At 38.0% G+C, this 23,842-nt stretch overlaps 1 protein-coding gene across 1 annotated transcript in view; it reads left to right on the forward strand.

Moving 5' to 3' along the window:
• Positions 1-21,629, forward strand: part of ETV5 (ETS variant 5) — a 40,595-nt gene extending 18,966 nt beyond the window's left edge. The window contains exons 6-13 of the mRNA XM_015814143.1: positions 3,896-4,025; positions 5,418-5,711; positions 9,052-9,308; positions 12,837-12,899; positions 14,132-14,200; positions 14,660-14,829; positions 19,207-19,308; positions 19,585-21,629. Coding sequence (XP_015669629.1) covers positions 3,896-4,025; positions 5,418-5,711; positions 9,052-9,308; positions 12,837-12,899; positions 14,132-14,200; positions 14,660-14,829; positions 19,207-19,308; positions 19,585-19,806 — 1,307 coding nt within the window. The 3' untranslated portion in view covers positions 19,807-21,629. The remainder of the gene's footprint in view (positions 1-3,895; positions 4,026-5,417; positions 5,712-9,051; positions 9,309-12,836; positions 12,900-14,131; positions 14,201-14,659; positions 14,830-19,206; positions 19,309-19,584) is intronic.
• Positions 21,630-23,842: the final 2,213 nt, after the last annotated feature.

The following is a 23,842-nucleotide window of genomic DNA, read 5'->3' on the forward strand; positions in this document are numbered from 1 at the left end:
AGATGGTTTTCTACAAATTAGAATTGACATGGGCAATTCTAATAGATTAGAATATCTATTAGATTAGCCTATCTGTTTTTAATTTTCAAAAGCAATCCCTGAAAGAAGGCCAAAAATCTCAGTCCTGTCTCTTATAGCTATGGCATTCCCTTGCTTCCTGTGGCCTTTGGTGCCACTCCAAAATTATAGCCTTGTCCTCTCCTGTGTTAAATCTTACTTAACAATGGTTTGTTGAATAAATCAAAACTGCTTAGGCTGCAACGTGAGGTAAACCACGACTCATATTTTATAAACCATATTAGCTGTGTTTACAGCAAATCTTCTGGTGTGGTAGTGTAACACGTGAACCCATTCCATATATACAATACTGAGTTAGGTAGTTTAATAGACTGATTACTACATACCGGTGGGTACTATGTAGTGTGTTTTTTTCCCTTTTGCTGAACCAACATTTCAGGTAAAACATTTTTTTCTTGTGAGAGAAAAAAACAGCATTAGTTCCACTTTGAAATGTATCCAGCTAGATGCTTGATCAATTCATTCTTGGCTCCAGGCTTTTTCCAGTACCACAATAAATCTGCCATGTAGTTGTTCTCCAAACGTGGGAGGAGCATTGAGGACAAGTTCCTCTAAGGATAATTAGCTCTGGTATGAAATGAGGAGAGCCACTAAGATCAAAAGCAACTATTGGAATCATAATGAAGCTAGTGCTGGAGAACTGATGTGTGATAACATAGCTGAATCTTGGGTTTTGTGTATGAGTATTTTCTTGAGATACTTTGATAATATTGGTATGGAAGTAATTACATTGGACTGTTCTCCCTGGCAACCTCCCTTCCCCATGGTCCTAAATATCATTTACCCCTTTGCTATGATCCAGGCAATGGTCAAACCTCGAAATGCCTTCTTTGGTTCCCCCCACACTTAATGTTAGTTTTTCAGGGTGTGTTCAGATTGGTGCATAAACAAATCCCAGTTGGACTTAAATGGCAGAGTACAGCTGATCAGCATATAAATTATGAATAGTCAGAGATGCTATGTGCATCATCTTTCCATGAGTGCTTGCCAAATGCTAACTTGCGTTGAGAAGAAGCAGGCAAGACTCACATGTCCTCTGCTAATTTCTGGCATCAATCTAACTAGGCATGTTCCTTTTCCATCTTGTTTTGTATTGTAGCTATAAACGTTTGCACTTAAGAGCCTTCCTTGAAACAAAAAGGCTATTGTTCTAGTCTAGAGCTGTTGTTAGCCTAAAATTACTTACGGTGTAATGCATCTAAATCAACAATTTCTTATCCAACATGATGGCAAATCTGATGTTTTCCTGGGGATTGGGGTTGGTTTCCTTAATAACTAAGACTGATGAGAATTGAAGTTCAAAGCATCTGGAGAATAGCACCTTTAGGAAGTGAGATGTATTCACTGGCACCTCATAAATAAAGCTACATAATATCAAACTCTGCAATCTATGTGGGTTCAAAAATATCTTCCAGACATAGATTGCGGCTGTATACATGATCCAGTTTACACTTCTTCAAGCGTACAGTACACTTGCCTAGGTGGGAATGTTTCCCAAAAAACCCAAAACACCACCCCAGTATAAACCTGTACTTAAAAGGGCTTAACCTGAAAGAAACATACTGTAAAGGTCATCTACTCTTTATCGGTATGCCCAAACACATGATCTCATGCTGCCCAATAGGAGCATCTTTGCTATGCTATAGATGATAAGTAGGGGAAAGCAAGCACCAACAGAACAACAATATGTTTAATACACAGTAGACATCAATACATTGTTTAAATAGCCACCTGCTAAAATAAAGAATCTGATCCCCTATGAGAACAAATTATCTCCTTTGTTGACAGAGGCTTTGCTACAAACAGTATGGACCTTGCCAGTTTGACTTGGCAGTGTTGCTGAATCCACATAATCCTGGTTTAGTAACTATCAGAATAGATTTTACCGTGCCTGCTTTTTGTTGATGCAGTTTTAGTATAAAGAAACTATTTATGCAACTTGCATTGGCACTCACACTGTCTTGTGTAATAATACAGCGTTAAAATATCATTGTCCATGTAGTGATCTGCATGCTCAAAGTACTTTTCAAAAAACCTGATCCCATGGAAACTTTTGTTGAATTCAGAGCTGTGTATTTTTAGAACCCGTTAATCTGGGAGTTGTCATGACTAGTATTGAAGCAAGGTGTTTCTTCCTAATGAGGTAATTTCCTACTTTGAAATTGATCTCCCAGACTTGGCATAGATAGATTATTGCTCTTGTCAAATCTTGCTTAGAAATGTCAATGCCGTGAAAAATAATTCCCTCTCAGAGGTATGTGGGAATGTCAGGATACCTTATTTGAAAGATGCAGTTGCCAGCATCTTTCTTCCTTTCCGTGGCAAATGAGGCACTTACTCAAATCAGTTAGGTCTCCTGGCATTTCCACAGTGTTTTGTTACATCCGCATAAAGACACATATATTGCATTCAGGGCACCCTGTGCAATGGTTATACTGTGTTTAATTGAATGTTCCTCTCCCACAATCCTCCTTTCATTTTTTTTAAGTTTTAAACAGCTGTGGCATTGTTTTAATTGTTGGTTGTATGCCACCCAGTCATTTTCTGTGAGATAAGCAGCCATATGTTTGTTTGTTTTTAAAAAATGTATGCACACATACCTACAGTGATCTCAGAAATCCGTGTGCCTAATAAAGTGTTATTTATGAGAACTGGAATTTGTGGATTTAACATATTTTCCTTTTCATTGTTAGGTTAGAGCTTAATATTTTGCATAAATTGTTCAAAGTGCGTTTATTCAATCCATTGTTTTCCACTATTAATCTTTTCCTCCAATACTCAGCTGCAGTCAAGCATGGTGTTATTTTCTAGTAGTACTCAGTTTGTGCTTTGTGTTGAGAAGCTGGATTGGCATTAGAAAGAAAAAATGTTTGAACTCCATGGTTCTACTGAAATTTCATTCCAAATTTGCTTTTAACTGTAGTGTCAAAGCGTACACTGTCATATTCCAAATTCTCTTGTGTTCACAATCCTGTGATCTTGGTTTCCTTTTTTCTTAACTTGAGCAATATCAGAACTAACTTCAGGAATGAGAAGTCAAAAATCTTTTTTATTCTGGACAATTGCCAACCTAATTCTTATTAGTAGCCTTATTCCCTCCCCCCCTATTTCCTTTCATATTGCTGCTGCAACTAGATCTGTTTGCTGCTACTCAGCACTTTTTTTTTCTTTGTGGGTGTTAACATGAAGAAATGTTATGTCATTTATAATTACAGAAACTAAAATGTGCACTCCTGTAAGATTCTAATTCTAAAGTAATTTTAAAGTAAGAATATAAGATATACTATATATGCTGTAACTCAGGACCTATAACAGTGATGGCGAACCTTTTAGAGACCGAGTGCCCAAACTGCAACCCAAAACCCACTTATGCATCGTCGGGTGCCGGGTGGGTGTGGCCCATTGGGTGGGTGTGGTCCATTGGGTGGGCGTGGCTGTGGTGGTAACGGCAGACTGGGTGGGACTAAAAAGTTCAATCAATCAATTCCAACTTTGCAAGATCTTTTTTTCCCCCGCAAGAAGTTGAAATTGACTGATTGATTGAACCTTTTTTTTTTTTTGCACACAGCAACAGAGGCCTAAAGCGAAAAGGTTTTATAAAACCCAGCTGAGGCCTAGGACTGGGGTGACGGCGTGGGTGCTTACATAGAGGGCTCCGAGTGCCACCTCTGGCACCCGTGCCATAGGTTCGCCACCACTGACCTATAAGTAACATCTGGTTGTTTGTATGTGATGATAACTATAGGAATTTAAATTATAAACTATGTAGCTATTTTATGACACACGTGTTGATTCTCTTCCATTGTTTTTAATCCAGTGGTATTTCATGCGCCACCACCAGCTAAGATTAAGAGAGAACTGCATAGCCCATCTTCAGAGCTGTCCACCTGTAGTCATGAGCAAGTGCTCTGTGCTAACTATGGAGAAAAGTGCCTCTACAATTATTGGTATGTAGAATCAGTTTGCAAAAGTAACACTGTTAAATGATTGAGAGTGCCTAGAAACTGAATCAGACCCATTTGAATAATCAAAGAAATTCCATCCATTGATTAAAAATATTAATCAATTACATCAACAGTTTAATCAACAACCGATTAAAAACATTTGAAAGAGAGTTGGATCAGGAAAATAAAAAATGGTATTGGTACTGCTTTGACAAGATGGCCCCATGATAGTATTTTTTGTATGCTTGCATAATTGAAAGATAATTATTATAACTTAACATTGAATTAGTTGATTTCTGGGGGGAAATCTGCAGACAGTAGACTCAGACCTTTTTATCTTGCAAATTGAAACCACTACTTTGGCAAGACAGGTCACCTCCCAGGGGAGCTGTTCCTGAAACCTTACAAGCTTAATTATTTACCTGGAAAGCTATTTGCAACTTGATATTAGTGCCTATGCTAAGCTGTAAGGCACTGGGCATAGATTTGGATTCCTATGGCCTTCGTGCCTCTTCCAATGCAGTATAACTCAAATCAGATAGCTTAAGTAATGGGAAGCTGTTTCGATGGGGGAGTAATTGTAACAACTCTATTCTGTACCCTGAATTGTTTACATTGTTAACCTTATGCCTTTTTGGAACATCATCCACCCCCAAATTGTTGTAAGTTCTGACATGGTGCTTCTGATATTCTAAAATAGCATCCTTCAACCTAGTGCTCTTCAGGTATGTTAGTGGCAGATGCCAAAGTAGCATTAAACACTTTTAAAAGCCATTAAGCTAGGGAGAGCTACTATAACCCAAGAAATAATTTCAATATTTACTGGTTTAATAGCTAATTTCCCTAGCACTCTTGTTCATACTGATAGCAATGGCTCTGTACATTGCCACATGTTTAAATTGCCTTTATTTTTTGCAAGTAATTGCAAGACTTTCACACATGAGTGTATATGAGTGCATGGTCATGTTGGGCGGGGGGGATAGGAAATACACCCGGGCAACCTGCAGAATGACTGGTATCGGTCCTGTTTGCTCTCCTGATTAGAATTGGTTCTTAATTATTTGAGGTGGGGACAAAGGGGAAGGGAAGGCACTTTGGGCTTTTTTCCGTAGGAAAGAAAAGAATGCACACAATCGGAAGCTACAATTATGTCTAAGAAAATTGTGAGAGAAGTGTTTTAAAATGAGCCCTATGACTCAGCCTGTTTGTCGCTTGCTTGAAGTACAAAGATTCCCTTGGGCCTGTGATCAGCCTTAACTGTTAACTTCCTGACAACCATGAAATGCAAACAATCCTCAACTGTCAAGGACTTGAAGCTGAAGCTGAGTAAATGGTTCCTGCCTGTTTTAAATTGTGCTTCTTTTCTCTTCTTTTTTTCCTCTGCTCTCTGAACAGTGCCTATGATAGGAAGCCCCCCACTGGGTTCAAGCCATTAACTCCACCCACTGCCCCAGCTTCACCTGCACTTCAGAGTGGCGCCCTTCCGCCCCCACCTCTGCCCACCACACCTGTGCAGACTTCTGCACATGTTAGCCCAGCAGGCCCTTTGCAGGGTGCCCCTCCTCCCCCTCCCACCCCTCATCCTCTTCAGGAACCAAGGCAGCAACCCTTTGCTATACCTCGACCACCTCATCAGCCTATCCAGATGCCAAAGATAATGCCGGAAAACCAGTACCCAACAGAACACAGGTAAACGGGGGAGGGAATGACTTTTCCCCCCACTTGGATAATATTTGTCTTGTTCAGAGGCCTTGTGATCTGACAGAAGTATCCTATTTTGTTTGCTAATTCTACATCCCATTTGTTGTGTTCAAAATGGTGTTCGTGTGTGTGTGTGTGTGTGTGTGTGTGTATGAGAGAGAGAGAGAGAGAGAGAGAGAGAGAGAGAGAGAGAGAGAGAGAGAGAGAGAGAGAGACAGAGAGATCATCTTCCTCACATTATCTTGTCCAGTTTGCCCACAACAATTCCTTGAGACAGGTTAGGCTGTGAGAGGGTAAACTGGTTGAAATTACCCACTGAGATGCTAAGGCTGAGGGTAAAACTGAAACTGGTTTGTTAGCATTACTGAAAGTGTATCATTCTTTCGATACATCAGGACTGCTCAAACCCCTGAATTATTGCCAGAAATCATTTACTATGGGAATGCACACATTTTAATCTCTGTATTCCCAGGGTGTTCAAGAATGTTCACTGTGATTCGTTTAAGTTGGGAAATATACCTAAAATGGAATCAATTCAAATTTCAGATCAATGTGTCATACTTTCTTTTCCTTGTTCAGTAGTTGAGGAAGGCAGCTATTTTGTTGGACAGTATATATATATATATATAATCTGAGGTTGTTAAAGAGTTAAGTGGCTGACATTCTGAATAGATCATTTTAATCAAGGGCCCTTGGCCTTTTTCTTCACTATACACATTGCATTACATGTAATTTACTACATTTATTACTTTATTTTATTTACAACTATCAGGAAAACATGATCTTGACCTTATAAAATATTTACTAGTTAATATTTGAATCTTCCCACTTGAAATATGTAACATGTTTTTATAGCCTGTCCTTCTGTGAAACTTTCAAGAGGCTTCAACATTTCAGAATGAGAATCAAACAGATTGAAATAATTTAAAATATTATGTCTTGTTTGTCAAAACATATGAATACTAAGAAGCACAGTGACTCTTACTATTGTTAGATTTTTCATGAAATTTACGCTATTTTTTTCCACTTGGGTCTGCTTGACAATTTCAGTGATTCAGACTTGGACATTCTTATCCAAATATGAGGCTGTGTTTTCAAAATCCCTAGGCTAACATGTAATTGAAAGACAAGACATATTAAAACTTAACCAGATGGGATTACTTCCAGAAAAATGTATTTTCATATTTATGACCAATCTCCATCAAAGTTCCTTAAATAAATTTGATTCCTCTCTATTGCCAGGACCTCAGATTGCTTTTAAGACTCTCGCCCATATCCCCCAGGCCCCGAGTTCCCAACGACCTTAAAGCTATTCGGCATGATTCCATCTGGAAGTTCCTCTTCCTGCAGAAAACATACCAGTGCAGTTCTAGAGTTACATTTGAGAAGGTTAGAAGGACACAGATCGGAAGTAGCATAATCTGGGCCTGTCAGCTGCAGTAGGTCATATTTCAAAGCTAAATTAAGGTCATGTGCCTCTGGAGGCTTGGGAAACAAATTGATTGATCACAATCACTTTTCAAGGTGCAAGGATGTGAACGGGTGTGCCAGTTTATTGCTGTAGTCTCTAGGAGTTCAGAACCAAGAATATTGGCATTTTGGTTGCATATTTGTTTAGTCTCCACTAAGGTTCACCCAGATTCCTCAAAACCAAGATTGCAATTGTTGAATATATTTTTTGCAAAAACATACATTCTAACGTTACTTTTTTTTTAATGCCAGCATTTTGCTTTGTGAAGCATCTGGTTATATTTGCAAACAATAAAAAGAATTCTTGGTGCATATGAATGCAACTTCTGTGTATTCGATTGATTCCATGAGCATTTTGGATCAGGCATAATTTTTGCACCAAGTGACAGCTAAAACATTTAATCCTTCATTTTTGAGGCAGATTAGCAGCTGTTATAAATTGCTATGCAAATTTGGAATGACAGTATATAGACACAAGCTTGTTTGTTGAAATGAAATGCATATCGTCAAACTTATCATTTCCTATTCCTTTGGTGAAAACAAACTGCTTGTTCCTTTAAACAAAGACACGTTTGCGCAGATGAAGGTCATGCTTTCTACAGATAAGTTAGTTCATTTCTCTTGATTCTGCTCCCTTACACAGCCTGAAAATTTAGTTGTCTCTCTTGATACTGCTTCTTTGATCCAACTCAGCTGCTTTTATCAAATATTAGCCATCCAGATTTTGTTCTAAAACAAGATGGGAGGCAAAGTAAATAAATAAATAAATAAATATTAAACACTGAAAATCTTACTATCTTGTATCATATTATATAGTTTGACTCCGAGATAAGAGGATGTTTTCATGGCAAATCTTATCCATTTTTGCCCTGATTACTGAAAAATATAGTTCCTGGGGCCTTTTCCTTTCACCTTTCTTTCATGGAAAATTGACAATCAAAAAAATCTGGAATACCTTTTGCTGCTTCATATCTACTCTTCCGCCTTGTTTTCCTTTGAATATGAATGTATTTCTATATTTAATCACTGAATATTTTTCTGTGTATCACATAAAACAGGTATATAAAGTAAAATGGATGACATTAAGCATCAGTTTTATGATTCTGGGGAAGGAAGAAATTTTCTAGACTTAAATGTTTGTCTAATTACTGAGAAGTTGACCTAGAGAGATTCAGGAGATGTCCCCCACTTTTCAATCTAGGCCCCTCAGATATAGCCAATGAGCAACATATAGTGTCTCTTACAACAGACCTTTTCTGTACTAGAGTACAGCTTTTGTTGTAACTACCCTATATTTTATTGTGCTAATTCATTAAAAGTATTTGATGATGATGATGATGATGATGATGATGATGATGATGATGATGATGATGATGATGAAGTTGGAAGGGACCTTGGAGGTCATCTAGTCATTTATATATACTTTTTATGTGTTCTTGTTTTAAAAACAGACAATTGTTAGGTCGAATTTACAGCTGAGAAAACCAACATAAAAAGATAGGGTTGCCCGCAAAATGGTCCATTTAGCAGCTTTAGTGAAGGCAAAGTTATATGTCCTCCATTTGGTCGTGTTACCATTATATCTACCATAACACTTTTTCTTTCAGAGACAACAAGCTGCTGTTGCAACATTGCACCAGGTTCTTGTTACTAAAAGTAGGCTATGAAGGGCCTCAGCTGAAATTGCATTGTGCACCTATGTTAATCAGGATTTTATTTATTCAGTTTAGATGCTGCTCATCTCACTATCAAACTCTTCCGTGGGTAACTTACGTAAATCAGAAGTGAGACTCTAATAGATCTGGATTCTGTTAACCGTAATGATAATTCTTTCTCTCTCTTCTTCATTCTCATCAAGGTTTCAGAGGCAGATGTCTGAACCTTGCCACCCATATCCTCAGCCAGGGCTTTCCGGAGACAACCGCCCTGTCTACCACCGGCAGATGTCGGAGCCTCTTGTCCCTCCTCCTGCCCATCCTCCTCAGGGATTTAAGCAAGAGTACCATGACCCACTCTATGATCATGGGGTACCAGGTATTCCAGGCCCCCCAGCTCATGGATTCCAGACTCCAATGGGAATCAAGCAAGAGCCCAGAGACTACTGCATTGATTCAGGTGAGCATTAAAATTGAATTCCTCCAAGCTGCATGAAGGAGACTTGTCCTTAGTCTGTAGCACACGAAGCAATCCTTCTATCACTGGTGTTCAGCAATTGGCTAATGGAGTTTAAAATAAACTATGTTGCACCATTAATACAAGGATTGACCATTTTTCTTCCTCTGATGGATCCACCGCCATTTCCCACCAGCATTTGCATATCTTAAAACTATTTCCATTTTTTCCATCATTAGTAAACATTCTACCAAAATACACAAATTCATGTAGTTTACAGGTATGTAAAATGTTTTTTTTCCTGTACACTAACATAGCATAAATTTTATTTTACTTTTCAAGATATTGCTATCTTGAAAACAAATCTCTAAATTGCTCCTTTCAGGATTCTCCCACTTTAGATTCATCCCAAATCATTTCATCACTTTTATTCTCAGTGATATTCACTCTGCTGAGGGCTCGTTGTTTAGCCCTCTTCAACCACCTACAGAATTTTTAAAAAGATTCCATCAAAATTATTTTGTTGTGTTTTGTCTCTTTTCATCTTAGCCATTCCATGGTCTCTCTGGTGACATCTTACATATTTCTATATATAGACAATTATACATTATCTTTAATTTTATCATTAAGCAATCATTTTCATACTTCCTATAATTATAGCTCTACACATTTCTGTGGCACTTTGTAAACTTTTTTTCATTTTGTATAAAATAGCTTCCACATCCTTTTGCCTTACATCCACTTTCTATTTATTCTGTTAGATTACTCTAGCTTTTGATAAATTTATTTCAGCATTACCTTCTCTTCCTGCAGTTGTTATTGATTTTATTCTTCTGTGTTTCACTTTCTTTTCTATTTTCCTCAAGATTCACCTTTGACACTACACAAAAATAATGTTCCATCCTGTATTCATCACCTTGATACCTTTTACTAATTATTTCCATCTTTCACCATATTCATTTCTTTTATATACATTCTTTTGCAGCCAAACCTCAGGGTTATCCCAATAATAGAAAAAAGATTTCTAATATAGAAGGCAATATTGTTGCCTGCATTCCACCAAATGAATGGCACATGCCAGAGCTCAAAGTATAGTAGCTGCTCCTTCTCTCATTCTTGCAAAACAGGGATATTGATAGTTTTGTTTAGTGACTGACTCATTGAGCAACCATTCACAGTTACAATAGTAATGAAAAAGTAACTTTGCAACCAGTTCTTGCATTTATAACTTTTCCATATCTGTAAAGCAAAGGAAAGCTGAAGTAAGATCATAAGCATAGTCTTGATTTCACTTAGTAACCACTTTGCTTAACAACTGAGTTGCCAGCTCCAGTTATTGTTCATATTTATAAATAATATAGAGAACTATGAAAAAAAACCAGTTGTTATCCTAACATACTTGTTCTAGCCAGTGTACCTGCTTCTCTTCCATCTGTTGAATTGGATTTTTCCCCTTCTGTTTCGGTCCATCCCTCTGGTGAAGTGGAAAAAAAGAAAAGCTGGTTTTTGTAGCAGCATTTAACCTAGTTGAAATATAAGATTATATTTTTCTATCTTGTGAAAAGAGGCATTCAACAGATGTAGCAGGATTTGGACTTACTCTGAAAAGCCATTACCAAGAAGGAAAAGGAGACGGGCAATGTTGCACATTTGTGTGCAAAAGATCTTCCATCTTCTGTTTGCCATAGAACAGGCATGTCAAACCCGCGACGTCACATGATGTCACGCAACATATCGGAGCTTTTTCGCCATTGCCGGCAATGGGGTGGGCGCAGCTCCGGTATGATGAAACCTGGCCCACGGGCCGGCTGTTTGACACCCCTGCCATAGAATATCTCTGAACTTGTATTGGACTTTGGATTGCTCCTAAACCACTCACCTTGGGTCAAGGGGATGGGGAAGGAATTCTGATTAGGTGTTAGTTGCAGCTGTTCCTGATGCAAAGCTGACTACATTGCTACAAATCTCCTTAGGTCTAAAAATACCAGGAACTCTTAGAAGCTAAGTGGAACAGATGGCAGAAGATCTAAAGTTAAAGGATTTTTTTATCTTCTTTCCCTGCTTCTCATGTGTTGTCAGGTGGAATGCAAAACATGAAGCCCCTGTGTTAAATGTGCAGTTTGAATACCGTTTGCCAATCTATTCTGCAGGTTCATAAATACTTCTTCTAGGGAAGCTGTTGAAAAGCGATGCAGGAGGCTTTGCCTTCTGTGGAAAGACAGCTGCAGTAGGGAGGCAGATTGCATTACCACTTCCAGGAATAATATGACACACCTGATTTTCAAGGGACTGTATTATTTATTGTTCACAGATCCAAGGTATTCCCTATTTAGACATTGATTCATCATGATTCACTGCAATATCCCAGTAGGTAAATAAGCACAAAGGAGGAAGGTCAAATACTTCTCATCAGAGGCCTAAACTTTTATGCTCGGAGAATATGGAGGTATTAAGGGAAAGAATGAAATCCAGTTTTTAATGCATGCCTCAGATGCATAACATGCATCTATAATTAAAAGGATCAGATAGAAGGCAATGGGAAAGATCTCAGCTTGAAAAGCCAATACTGATTAAAGTAAACTAGTATTACAGTAAATGAATCAATGGTTTGATTCTGCATAAAAACAGCTTCATTTGTTTTTCTTGTTCATGCATGGAAAGTTGAAACATGATTTCACTATTAAATATTCACATCTCTGGTTTGGATATATTTTTTACAACTTTGTTTATCTGAGGAATGTTAAGTGAAAATTGAGATTATGGGAATTTTATTATCATTGGTGTTGAGAAAATATGAGTTATTAATTACAGGAATTGCTTCCAAACATCTATTTGTGCCATAGTGCCACTCAGATATTCTATGTGTTAGCCAAATGATATAACAAACCAATTAGTCTGATTAGATTATTAATAATTTGAATCTTCATGTACTTCTACAGCTGACAAGTGATATTGGGGGGTGGGAATGGAGATACTATGGTAAGAGAAAGATCTTTTCAAAACATGGCTGAATTCAATACATATCTGATGCCACAAAGTTTTAAAAAATATTTTAAAAATACAAGTCTGAATGATGTCTAAGGGAAGGTTCACCAGAATCTAACATGTACTAATTTGGGCAGATGGGTTGCCTGATGTAACTTGGAAAGCCAGGCTATCCTACTGTCTCATTCCATTTCTTTGGGTTGGAATTTGGTTGATTCTCATATCTTTCAGAATTGTTACTATTCATTTTTATTTGAAATGCACCATATAATTTTCTACTGGGCTTTCTTTCAAGTAAATATACACATCAATATTTTCACAGGAACTGGATATCTTTTTCTTGGATGAAAGCTATATTAAGAAAAATGCTTAGGAATTGGACAATGAAGTTTAATATTATTTCTCTAACTAGAGTAGAAATGCTTAGATTTATAGTTTTTATATATGCAGCCTTTTTTGCTCACTACTTCACTTGAACAAGAATTGAAGTGTGTATAATTTAGTCTGGAACTCACTTGGACTTCAACGTGTTTGTTTGTTTTTTAGAAGTGCCTAACTGCCAATCGGCATATGCTACAGGAGGGGGATACTTTCCCAACAACCATGATGGTAAGCAGTCACATTGATATGCTCACAAAGCACAGTTCAGAGTAATATAGGATAAGGAATAATTATACAAATACTAAGAAAATGGGGAATGTTGCTCACCTCTAGTTACGCATTGTTACTGGTGGACAAATGTGGTTAATCTTTTAAGGCTTACTCTGAGTAGAGATATTACATGATCTGCTTTCAGTGAAGAAAACTGTTCCTGGTCTTAGGGCGATAGCATTGTTCAAATTAATAAATAAATGATATTTATATGTCACTGTAATTGTAATTCATTTCTGGTGATTTATACATTATTAAAAACAGCACATGGCAAATATTTGAATGCATAAAATTCCAGTTTAGATTGGGGGGGAAATGCCATGTAAAAGAAGCAACTGCAATTTAGAAAATTTTAAAAAAACATTTTCTTTCTGCAGCATCGTCCACACCATAAGAGACTACATAAGAGGGTCTCTTATGTTGACTTTATTAAAAAAAATAAAAGGTGGAGTAGAAAATGTAGAAATAAAGAGAAGTGATGGGTGTGGGGAGAAAAAGAGTGTTGTCTTAGTACTCATAATTGGGCCAGCCATACAGGAAATATGTAGAAGTTACTCCACAGAAATCTGCACATAGTTTTGGAGTGATTCAGTTTTAACAATTTAGATATTTGGCAAGTTTAATGCAATCTGAGCACTTCAAAGGTTACTTCTTTTTAGAATAGCTTAATTGAAACTGTTTAGGTCAGGTAAATTCAATTAGTGGAACAGATTTGGGGGAATGTTAAGCCATAAATATGTTTTATAACACTGGTGGGCTGTGCCGAAATGGACTGTACTGTTTGTTCCTCCCAGTCTAAATAGCAGACTGGGAGCTGGCAGAATCTATGTAGGTGATGCACTCTATTTGAAGTACTTTAGCCCCAAGGTTCTGTAAGCTTGCTTGATTTGGAAGTACTTTGGCTTTTCTACACTTTCATTTTGCCACCAACATGAGAATCCAGCTATGTGCAAGCCAACTCTCTGGACAGGAATTCAAAAATAGCAGCTGGCATATTTGCAGATAAATTCAAGGCCTTACCTTTCAGTTTTAGTGAACAGCTGAATATTATTGCTGCCAACAAGCAAAGCGATGCTATCTATCAAACTATTCTTAATGGAAGAGTTTACTCCGTGTTTGTCTGTGTTTGTGGGGGAGGGAGGGAGAGATTGCAGAGCAGCACCCGTTGAATATGTCTTCTCTTTTCCCAGGGTTCTCGTATGAGAAAGATGCCCAACTGTACTTTGATGACACTTGTGTTGTACCAGAAAGAATGGAAGGTAAAGGCACTCTATGTGGTGGAGAGCTATAGCTGCAGTTGAAAATCAGAATTGGTGTTATTATTTATTCAAATTTGTTAGAGCTGCTTAAATCCATTGAATTATATTAGCTAGTATACATCCCATTTGTTTTATGAATGTCAAATCTACAGATCATGGGTACATTTGCTGAAAGGCAGGACACCTTGGTGTTAAAGCCTTTTCTGTTATTTTGATGATGTACCACACAGAAAAAGTGCTGCTAACCAGCTGCATAAAGATTTTCATCTTCAGATACTAACAGACATCTCCTCACTATAGTATATGCCAACAAAAAAAAGGCATTGCCAGTCAGCTTTGCAGCCATACATTTGGCTTTCTGTAGAAACACTGAAATTGTTTTAAGTACCTGAATCTTCATGAGCCAATGGTGGAGATGCTAGCTTGTTAATTCTAATTGATATGTGTTGTTGCAAATAGGTAAAGTGAAGCAAGAACCCACTGTATATCGGGAAGGGCCTCCTTATCAGAGAAGAGGGTCTCTCCAATTGTGGCAGTTTCTTGTCACCCTCCTGGATGACCCAGCCAATTCTCATTTCATTGCTTGGACTGGAAGGGGCATGGAATTCAAGCTGATTGAGCCAGAAGAGGTAAAAACAAATAAACGAAATCTCTATATCACCTTTATTGTTGTAGCCATCATAAGTCAAATATCAGAGGTTGGCCAAGTTGAATCTCAGCCAAGGACATTGCAAAGCCTTTTGCCAATTCTGTTGTATTCTCAACATTTCAGGGGAAGGCTGCTATATTTGACTGAAACATAAAAAGTAATTAGATATGGAGATAGTTTCTACATATTACAGAATTTATAGTTTCTTTCCACATTGCCACAATACAGAACTTTTGTTAGCATTCCTACAGTATCTCAGAGTGTTTTATTTACTGCTAAGGAATACCTTAGCAGTACCTCAATAAGACTGAACCTGCATAAGTAGATTTATCTGTAACTGTTAGCTCAGAAGTATTTTTCAAATGGCCAGTTTCATTACGAATAGTTTCCACAGGAATAGCAGGATGAAAAGTTGCAAATAAGGACATTTCTGTCTTCATGTGACTCTGCTTATTCAGTCTTCTCCAAAATATCTTAAGTCAAATATAGAGGATATGGTGCTAGTCAGTTCCACATCTTTTGCTGAATATATTGAGCAGAAAATCTCTTGATTTGGTTGCTGCAGTGCCCCGAATATTTGCCAGTAGAAATTCTCTCTCTTAATTGGCTCAATTATCTTTCAGTTTTAGACTTTTCTCTTATCTCACCATTATGATTATATCATTCAATAGACAAAATTGCAGTTGAACCAAGCAAAATGTATATTACATATGGCATTAATTCTGAAATATTTCTGCAACCTCTGTATAAGGTGTTTGTAATACCACAAGAATACCATTAAACACCATTAATGGTCCCTGGTGGGTTTAGATCTCTGGGAAGTGAAGAAATTATCATCTTGCTCATGGAATAGGACAACTCGCCACAGCTAACTTACCAAAGGACAACTTGCCACAGGAGAGTCCACGTGGGATAACTCAATGTGATAAATATTATCCGCCACTGTTTCTTCAACATTATTTCCATTGACAATAATACAAATAATGTAGAAGAAACGGTAGCGGACAACATCGCATTGAGTGATCCCACGTGGGTTGTCCCATGGCAAGATGGTCATGCCAGGATAGCTATGATGAAATGGCTGTGGCGAGTTTGCTGTGACAAATTGTCCTGGACCCTCTTGCTCAAACTGTAGTCAGCACCTTTGAAAGGGCACTAAATTTGCATAGTTCCTTTTCTAATCACTTATGGAAATTGCTTGTTAACTGTTGTTCAGCTATTAGGATCCTTTGAATTGATAAATTTTACAACACTGGGTGAGTTTCTTTCAATCCTTCATAAAGGAGATTTTAATTGCAGGTTTAAAAATTTAACTTAAAGAATAAATAGCAAAAGGTGATTAAAACTTGGATTTTAGAAAGTTGCAAATAGACCAAGGTCCAGATAAATTTGAAATAAGGTTTTGGAATTAATTCTAAGAATCTATCCCATGGAGAAATGCTTTTGAACTGATTTTTTAAAAAAAAAACCAATAGGATGGGTCTTTGAAGGTTGGGAACAAGAGAAACTAAAGATTACAATTAAAAGAGAAGAACACTTAAATTTGACTTTCACAGAATGGAGCAAAATATTTTTAACACTGAACATATTGAAGGCTATTTTTGAACAATGAACCCTATAATACATCATTTGTTATATTATAGGAGAAGGTGCTAAGTTATTAAAACTGTTTATACTAGTTGTGATGAAGGGAAAAATTATATAAGGAGAAATTTCCTGACACTTAGAACAATTAATCAGTGGAACAACCTGCCTCCAGAAGCTGTGAATGCTCTAACACTGGAAGTTTTTAAGAAAACACTGGATAGCCATTTGTCTGAAATGGTATAGGGCCGTGGTGGCGAACCTATGGCACGCGTGCCACAGGTGGCACACAGAGCTCTCTCTGGGGGCACACGCACTGTCGCCCCAGTCCTAGGCCATCAGCTGGATTTTATAAAACCTTTTCATTTTAGGCCTCCGCCACAGGGTTCAATCAATCAATCAGTTTCAACTTCTCATGGGGAAAAAAAAGATCTCGTAAACTTGGAATTGATTGATTGAACTTTTTAGTCCCACCCAGTCTGCTGTTACCACCGCGGCCACGCCCACCCAGTGGGCCACGCCCACCCAGCACCCGATGATACCTAAGTGGGTTTTGGGTTGCAATTTGGGCACTCAGTCTCTAAAAGGTTCACCATCACTGGTATAGGGTTTCCTACCTGAGCAGAGGGTTGAACTAGATGACCTCCAAGATCCCTTCCAACTATTATCATCATCATCATCATCATCATCATCATCATCATCTATTCTTTAGTATTTTTTTTCTTTTTTTTTTTAGTTTTTTTCTGCACCTATTTTTTCTTTTTAGTTTTTTGTTTGTATTTTTGTTGTAATTATACATTTTAATAAAATTACTGTTAAAATGGATAGTATCTAAATTGTCAGAGTCTGGTGCTGGAACATGATCATGTCAGAATTGCTACAGGGGTGCTTGAGTGTGTATGTCATCTGCAATGCAAAAAGCTTTTATGTAAACGTGCAAAATTTAGCAAGCATACTTCAGACCTGGAAACTTTAGAGTTTATCTTAAATCTCTAAGCTTAAAAAAGCAGATGTATGCTACAATGTGTCTATCTTTGCTTTGATACTGCAGTGCTACTAGATTTATTGACTGTATTTGCCCCTTCACGATATGAATGAGCAAAAGCAAAGTTTGGAATGGGGGCAGAGAAAGAGATGTGAAATACAAACTAGCTCTCATTTCTAATGTCCCTTTTCTTGTGGCTTATTTGAAATGTTTCAATAGATAAGGAAATGTATTGTGGGAGATACATGAATTGCTGTATACAGTAACTGCAATAGTGTAGGACATTCAATGAATAAATTCTGCTTTCTCTGATGACAATATGTGTATTTGATTCACTCTTGAATTTTCTTTCATTTTATCTTTGGTCTGATGGAGAGAGATAATCTGACCAGTACATCACATGAACATAATTATCTGTAGAGCTGTTAAGGTCACTGGAAACACTCTATGTATTTGGTTGAGATTGCTTGTTTAGGCTTTTGCAATGCCTCAGGTGAACGTAGGCTGCCTTAGTGCACTTAGTGCTTGGAAATCCTATTAATCTTCTCTGAGTGCTGACTGATTGTCGGTTCCATAAATCCCCTGGGAAACAGCAGGTTGGTTGGCAACCAGATTATGTCATCAGATCCTGCTCCCAAAGAGCTGAAATGAGTAATCTCCTTTATATTACTGCTGCACAGTTATATTAGAATGTTGTTGCAACCCATTAGGTTCTCTGTTCTTCTGTTATGTTTCCTGATCATGTCTGACTAGCTGTGGTTTCAGATGTAGTCAATAAAGATGTCATGCTAATGGCTTTTTGGTCAATACTCTATGACTTGACCAACGATATTGGAATAGTTCTCAGTGACTTTTCAGAAGCCACAAGCAAGTTTCAAAAGAGCAGATGTGGTACTTTACATCTCTGAAATAAGCTGAGTTCACTTTAGCAATATCTATAGGTGTTTACCACTTTGTGCTTTGTTATAAAGTGCACCATTTAGCAATACTAATCTTGTTTGAAAAATAGCTGGTAAAGCAAAATATATAAATGTAGAGGAGGAGTTGATATCTCCCAAAAAGGAGTCAACATTGAATGATATGAAAGTTAAACCTTCCTCCCACAATCACGTTGGGAAATATATATTTAGAGTGAGGTGGGAAAATTAAGGGCATAACTTGGATGTGAGTTGAGAATTGTATATGGGCACCTTTGGCAGGTTGCATGTAGCTCCCTGATTCAATACTGTGAGAAATGTATATTCCAGGTTTGAGTAAAGTACCTATAAAATCCCAAATCCTGTATGACTCTCTCAGTCTGTGACTGAGAGATCAGGGGCTGGGGTGATCACTCTCATGTCAGATATTTTCTAAGAACTGGTGTTTTCTCTCAAAATAATTTGGAATATGTTAGTATTACTGGCAATGCTATTTTTTTCTATTTAAAAACTTGGTACCAAAGATCCAATTAGGAACATGTATTGAGAAGATCAGAAAACAGACTAGTCAAAAAAATCATATAGGGATGGAGGGAAGAGGAAGACATCTTTCCATATTACCCCACAAAAACTTCCAGTTTTTGTCTTGGCTGAAAATGAGAACAATCAAAATATTTTGGATTAGATCTGTTGAACCACAGACTACAGGTCTTAGTTAGCAGAATTTCCAAGATACAATCTGTTCATTTCAGGTTCTAAACAAAATACATTTTTCATTTGACACCCATCCCTATGGTTAACCCTTTTCAGTGATATTCTTAGAACTGGCAAACTCTGAACAGCTTCATAATTGCATTTTTCACCTTTTTAGGTAGCTCGTCGATGGGGGATTCAGAAAAATCGACCAGCTATGAACTATGACAAGCTCAGTCGTTCTCTTCGTTATTACTATGAAAAAGGCATCATGCAAAAGGTAAAGAAGTCTTTTATCCACACTGTCAGAACAGTGTGGTTACATGGAAACAGTTTTTGACATAAATATGGCCTTTTTTTTAGGATTAGCTTTCCTCCTATTCTGTTTGCCTGACTGAATGAACTCTGCCAGCATGCTGTTCCTTGGTGTCATTCCAAACAAGCAGCTTACATTTATTTGGGAGGAAAGGATAGAAGGAAGTTGAGCAAGGCTGGTTACTTTGCACCTCTGTCATTCTTTGTCTGTATTCTAACAGGATCTTCCTTTTCTTTCCAGGTGGCCGGAGAGCGGTATGTCTATAAGTTTGTTTGTGATCCTGATGCCCTTTTTTCCATGGCCTTCCCTGACAATCAACGCCCATTTTTAAAAGCTGAACCGGACTGCCATGTGAATGAAGACGACACCTTACCTCTGACACATTTTGAAGATAATTCCGCATACCTCCTTGACCTGGACCGATGCAGCAGCCTCCCATATGCTGAGGCCTTTGCTTACTGACTTACTCAGCAAGTGACATTGGAGGCTTCAGCTCCAACAAATAAGGGCAAATTACTTTTATAAAGAATTTCTGTTCATAAAACTGCTCCTTGCAGATATTATCAGAAGAAGATAAATTACTTTGAGGCCCTCTATCCTTCAAAACTGACTATAACATGACTAGTGAATAGGATATCCAATTCTTGATTCCTTGGCTGCAGTCATGAAAATATTAGGCAGGTGGCATTGGGGGAGCAAGGGGGAAAGGCCACGGTTTCCGAGTCCTGCTGCTAGGAACATGCGTGATGTACATGTTTGCAGGACTCCCAAGGGACTGTGTGATTAGTAAATTGTCAAGAAAAAATGCTATGTAACAATCAATTTTTTCGTACTCCACCTTGTATAAAGGAAAGGGCTCTAATTTGCAGAGAAAATGAGCCAGTGCTACGAAAGCCTTTTTGGAAGAGGTGGTGGCTTAGTGTGGAATGGCTGGCTTGTCTGAGTTAACTCGGCCGCTTCCCCTAGGTTCTCAGCGCGACTCTTCAATCTGAGAAAAAACCTTTTCTTCTGATTGTCTTTCTCCTTTTCTTTTGTGGTTATTATTATTGATCTCAGAAAGGCAGTCCAAAGGACAGCACTTAAAATACACAGACTTTTTTGAATCTAGCAGGCCACCCTCTCTGTTAAAAGGCTGCATGTGAATGGCTTGCTTTTAGAGTCAGGAAAGGGGGCTTAGCCACAAAACTGCCAAGATTAAGGGGCAACTTTTGAATCCAAATGTTTGGTGGTTCGGCTTTTTCCCTCCCTAATCAAAGGCAGTTTCTTGCTTCTGGCCGCATTTATACTAAAGGTGCTGCAGCTTGGGAGGAAGTAGCTGAAATGCATGCCCTGCCCTATGCGGCTTTGTCGTCTGCCTCTGCACTAGATGCTGCCCCGGACCATTTACACAGCTTGCTCTGCATTCAAAATGTGTTCCTTCTCAACAGCAAATGAGAGTTGCTTGGCTTTTTATCTGCTAGAGCACAGCATGTCTGCCGTACAAGGCAACTCCAGTTACTGAACTTTCCCAAAATAGCAATTTTGATCCTTGGTAGCATTTACCTCGCTATTGCTGGCTGGCTGCTGCTGAACTATTTTTTCCCAATTGTTGCTGAACTTGCAAGTAAGAGAGATGAAGCATGTGTACACAGATGTATTTTTCACTTAAGTTGCGTTACGCTTTCAGATATTTGTTGCCGAATGGCGATTTAAGAAATAATAAAACTTTTTTTGTAAAAATTTAGAGAATGGGGAGAAAGTCAGTTACTCAGTGTATGTGTGTACAGTATACATACATACATGTATGTATATATTTATAAAACCTCTCTGGATCTTTCAGAAATCCCCCCTCTGCTCTTTCCTGTGAGCCTTGCTGGCATGTACCAGTAATGTGCTTGGCCTAATATGCATCTCAGCTCCATGTTTCATTGTAAATGCTGTATAGGATTCCTTTTTCTGCTTTGATAACTTGGGGGTTTTTTGACTAACTTCCTTTTTTTTAAAACTCTTTATAAACGACTCAGCAACTCTCCCCAGAATGTATCAGGTGGCCTGTCACAAAGCACAGGGTGGCAAGCAGCAAACTGCTGCAGTCCCCCATTCTGCCCCAGGGCTGAACCAAACCAATGGGATTAACTGTGTTATTTTTGTTTGTCAATTTCTTTAATTTGGTTTGGGAGTACCTAGTACAAAAAGAGTTAATCTGAGGATTGATGTGAAATGTTTATTGCCTGAGCAGGGCTTATATATCTCCTGCAAAGCTGCATTACGTTCTGTACTGTGTACAATAAAGGACTTTTGCTTTCTGTTCAGGCAGTGCTAGCATTGTTTCTTGTTCTTTGTATTTCAAGCACTGTCATATAAATATGGGCTGATCTGCTCCTTCAGCCCCCCCCCTTGCTATCTTTGTGATTGGGCTTCTTGACTACTTTGATTTGCCCTGCAGTCTGTCAAGCCAGCAAGTCATTTTTCTTCATCATTGTGTGAATTTGCTGATTTAAGTGACTCCCAAGGACAGTCAATATCACAGCCACAAAACTTTGCAATTCTCCCAGAACACTTATCCCGTAGCATCTCATTCATCACTAACCCTCAGCATCACCTATCTTATTTTACAGATTCCTTTCCATGCATGCCAAAATATGTTATGATTGGAATATATTTTTAAAACTGTAATTGTTTTATTCTTCCTGCAAAATCTGAGAATATAATGGTACTGTCCCCCAGATATTTATCTTCGTGACAATTCAAAGATAAAATACCTCTGAATAATCATAGCCAGTCCAGGGTCACTCAGTATGATTTGCATAAATTTAGGCCACTGGGCAGACTGATGGCTGTAATGCAGCTAGGCAAAATTATGTGTTCTGCAATTGGGTAGGAATGGTTAATACAGTAGTACATTAACTGCAAGTCATCTAAAATTATTGCTATTCCTTTTGCACTTAGTTGGGTTAACATCCTCTCCATTTCTTAGTAGCTAATGAAGAAACAATGTGAAAAATCCTTGTTTTGTTCAAGAGTAAATACTTAACAGATGTTGCTATGTCAGTAGGAGGTCCAGATGCCAGTATCTGACTAGTTTTCATTACTTTAAAATAAGAATGCTAACCATTTTAAAAACTCAGCTATAAAATTATTGGGCTGACGAGCATTTACTAGTGTCCTGGCTTCAGTAGCAAACCACTTCTACTTTAAATAGGCTTATACCTTCACAAATCTGCTGGTGGTTGCCTTTGGTCTCTAGGGAAGGATCTTACTAATGACTCTAATGCCTGGCTGAGGAATTCTGGGAGTTGAAGTCCACAAGTCATAAAAGGGCCAAGTTTGAATACCCCTGCTCTACACAATAGCCACAAATGAGGTTCCAAAAACAGGTCAAGGCTAGCTGTGTCCTAAATCAGGAAGTCAAAGCCAATCTATTTAGCAAATTCCCAAAAGAGGTGACCTGTTGGCTTTTTTAAAGGCTTACACTGAAACAGAGATTCCATTGCTAATTCAAGGAATCTCCTGGCTCTGTTTCTCTCTCCCTTAGTAGATTCTAGCTTTTCATCTGCCCTTTTCTAACCAAGCTGGCAATGGCAGAAGCAATAAGGATTAATATGTGTTTACTACGTTCTTTTCTGATCAGCTACGAGCAGCAGAGGAATAGCCTACTCATTACATATTACACCCTGAAACATTTGTATTGAAAGTTAGGCAACTGGAATAGGCTTGAATAGATCTGTGTGGTTTGTCTCTTGAGAACCCCTTTGAAAAAGAAATGCTGGCCCAAGCAGCATAAATCTTAGTACAGATAGAGTTTTAAATTTGTGAATATTAGGACCTTTTTCTTGAAACTTTAGAAAACATAATGAGTCCTTTTACTTACAGACTGGAAGCTGACATTTTTTGCAAAATGCTAGCACTGATACTGATTTACCCATATATAAAGAACAATCAATACATGGAAGGGAACATATGAATCAGTATTTAACCTTTCAAAGACATCAGCATTCCTGGCTTTAAAGAATTCAACAATATAATTCACCTGTTGTTGAAGTTAAAGTATGAACTGTGCATTTCTAAATATAATGCCATGTGTTTCAATGACAGTTATGGAAGCCTCATTTATTTGTGATGTCTTAATATCTGACATGTTTATTGGGGTTTGCTGAGAAAGGAAGTTCTGTGATGAACCTGAAATGAAAGATGCAGACATTAGCAATTACCAGATTTTTTTTTCTGCCAATAGCATAATGCATATATTGCCTTGAGAATCTCTATATCCCATGGATCTCAAGAATTCTATAAAATAATTCTATATTTTACTCTCATTTTGACACTATTGGTACCCTACTAATTACTTTGGAGACTGAGAGTCTATAGCAGGGGTATCAAAACCGATCACATTGTGGGCCGTATCATGACATATCAGGATTTGTTTTGCCCTTGCCGGGCCATGGTGGGCGGGGATTGCACAGGTTACATCCGGCCCGCGGGCTGCGTGTTTGATATGCCTGGTCTATAGCATCCCCAA

This window comes from Protobothrops mucrosquamatus, unplaced genomic scaffold (assembly GCF_001527695.2).
Source record: "Protobothrops mucrosquamatus isolate PMUCROS unplaced genomic scaffold, P.Mucros_1.0 scaffold225, whole genome shotgun sequence".
Taxonomy (NCBI): Eukaryota; Metazoa; Chordata; class Lepidosauria; order Squamata; family Viperidae; genus Protobothrops; species Protobothrops mucrosquamatus.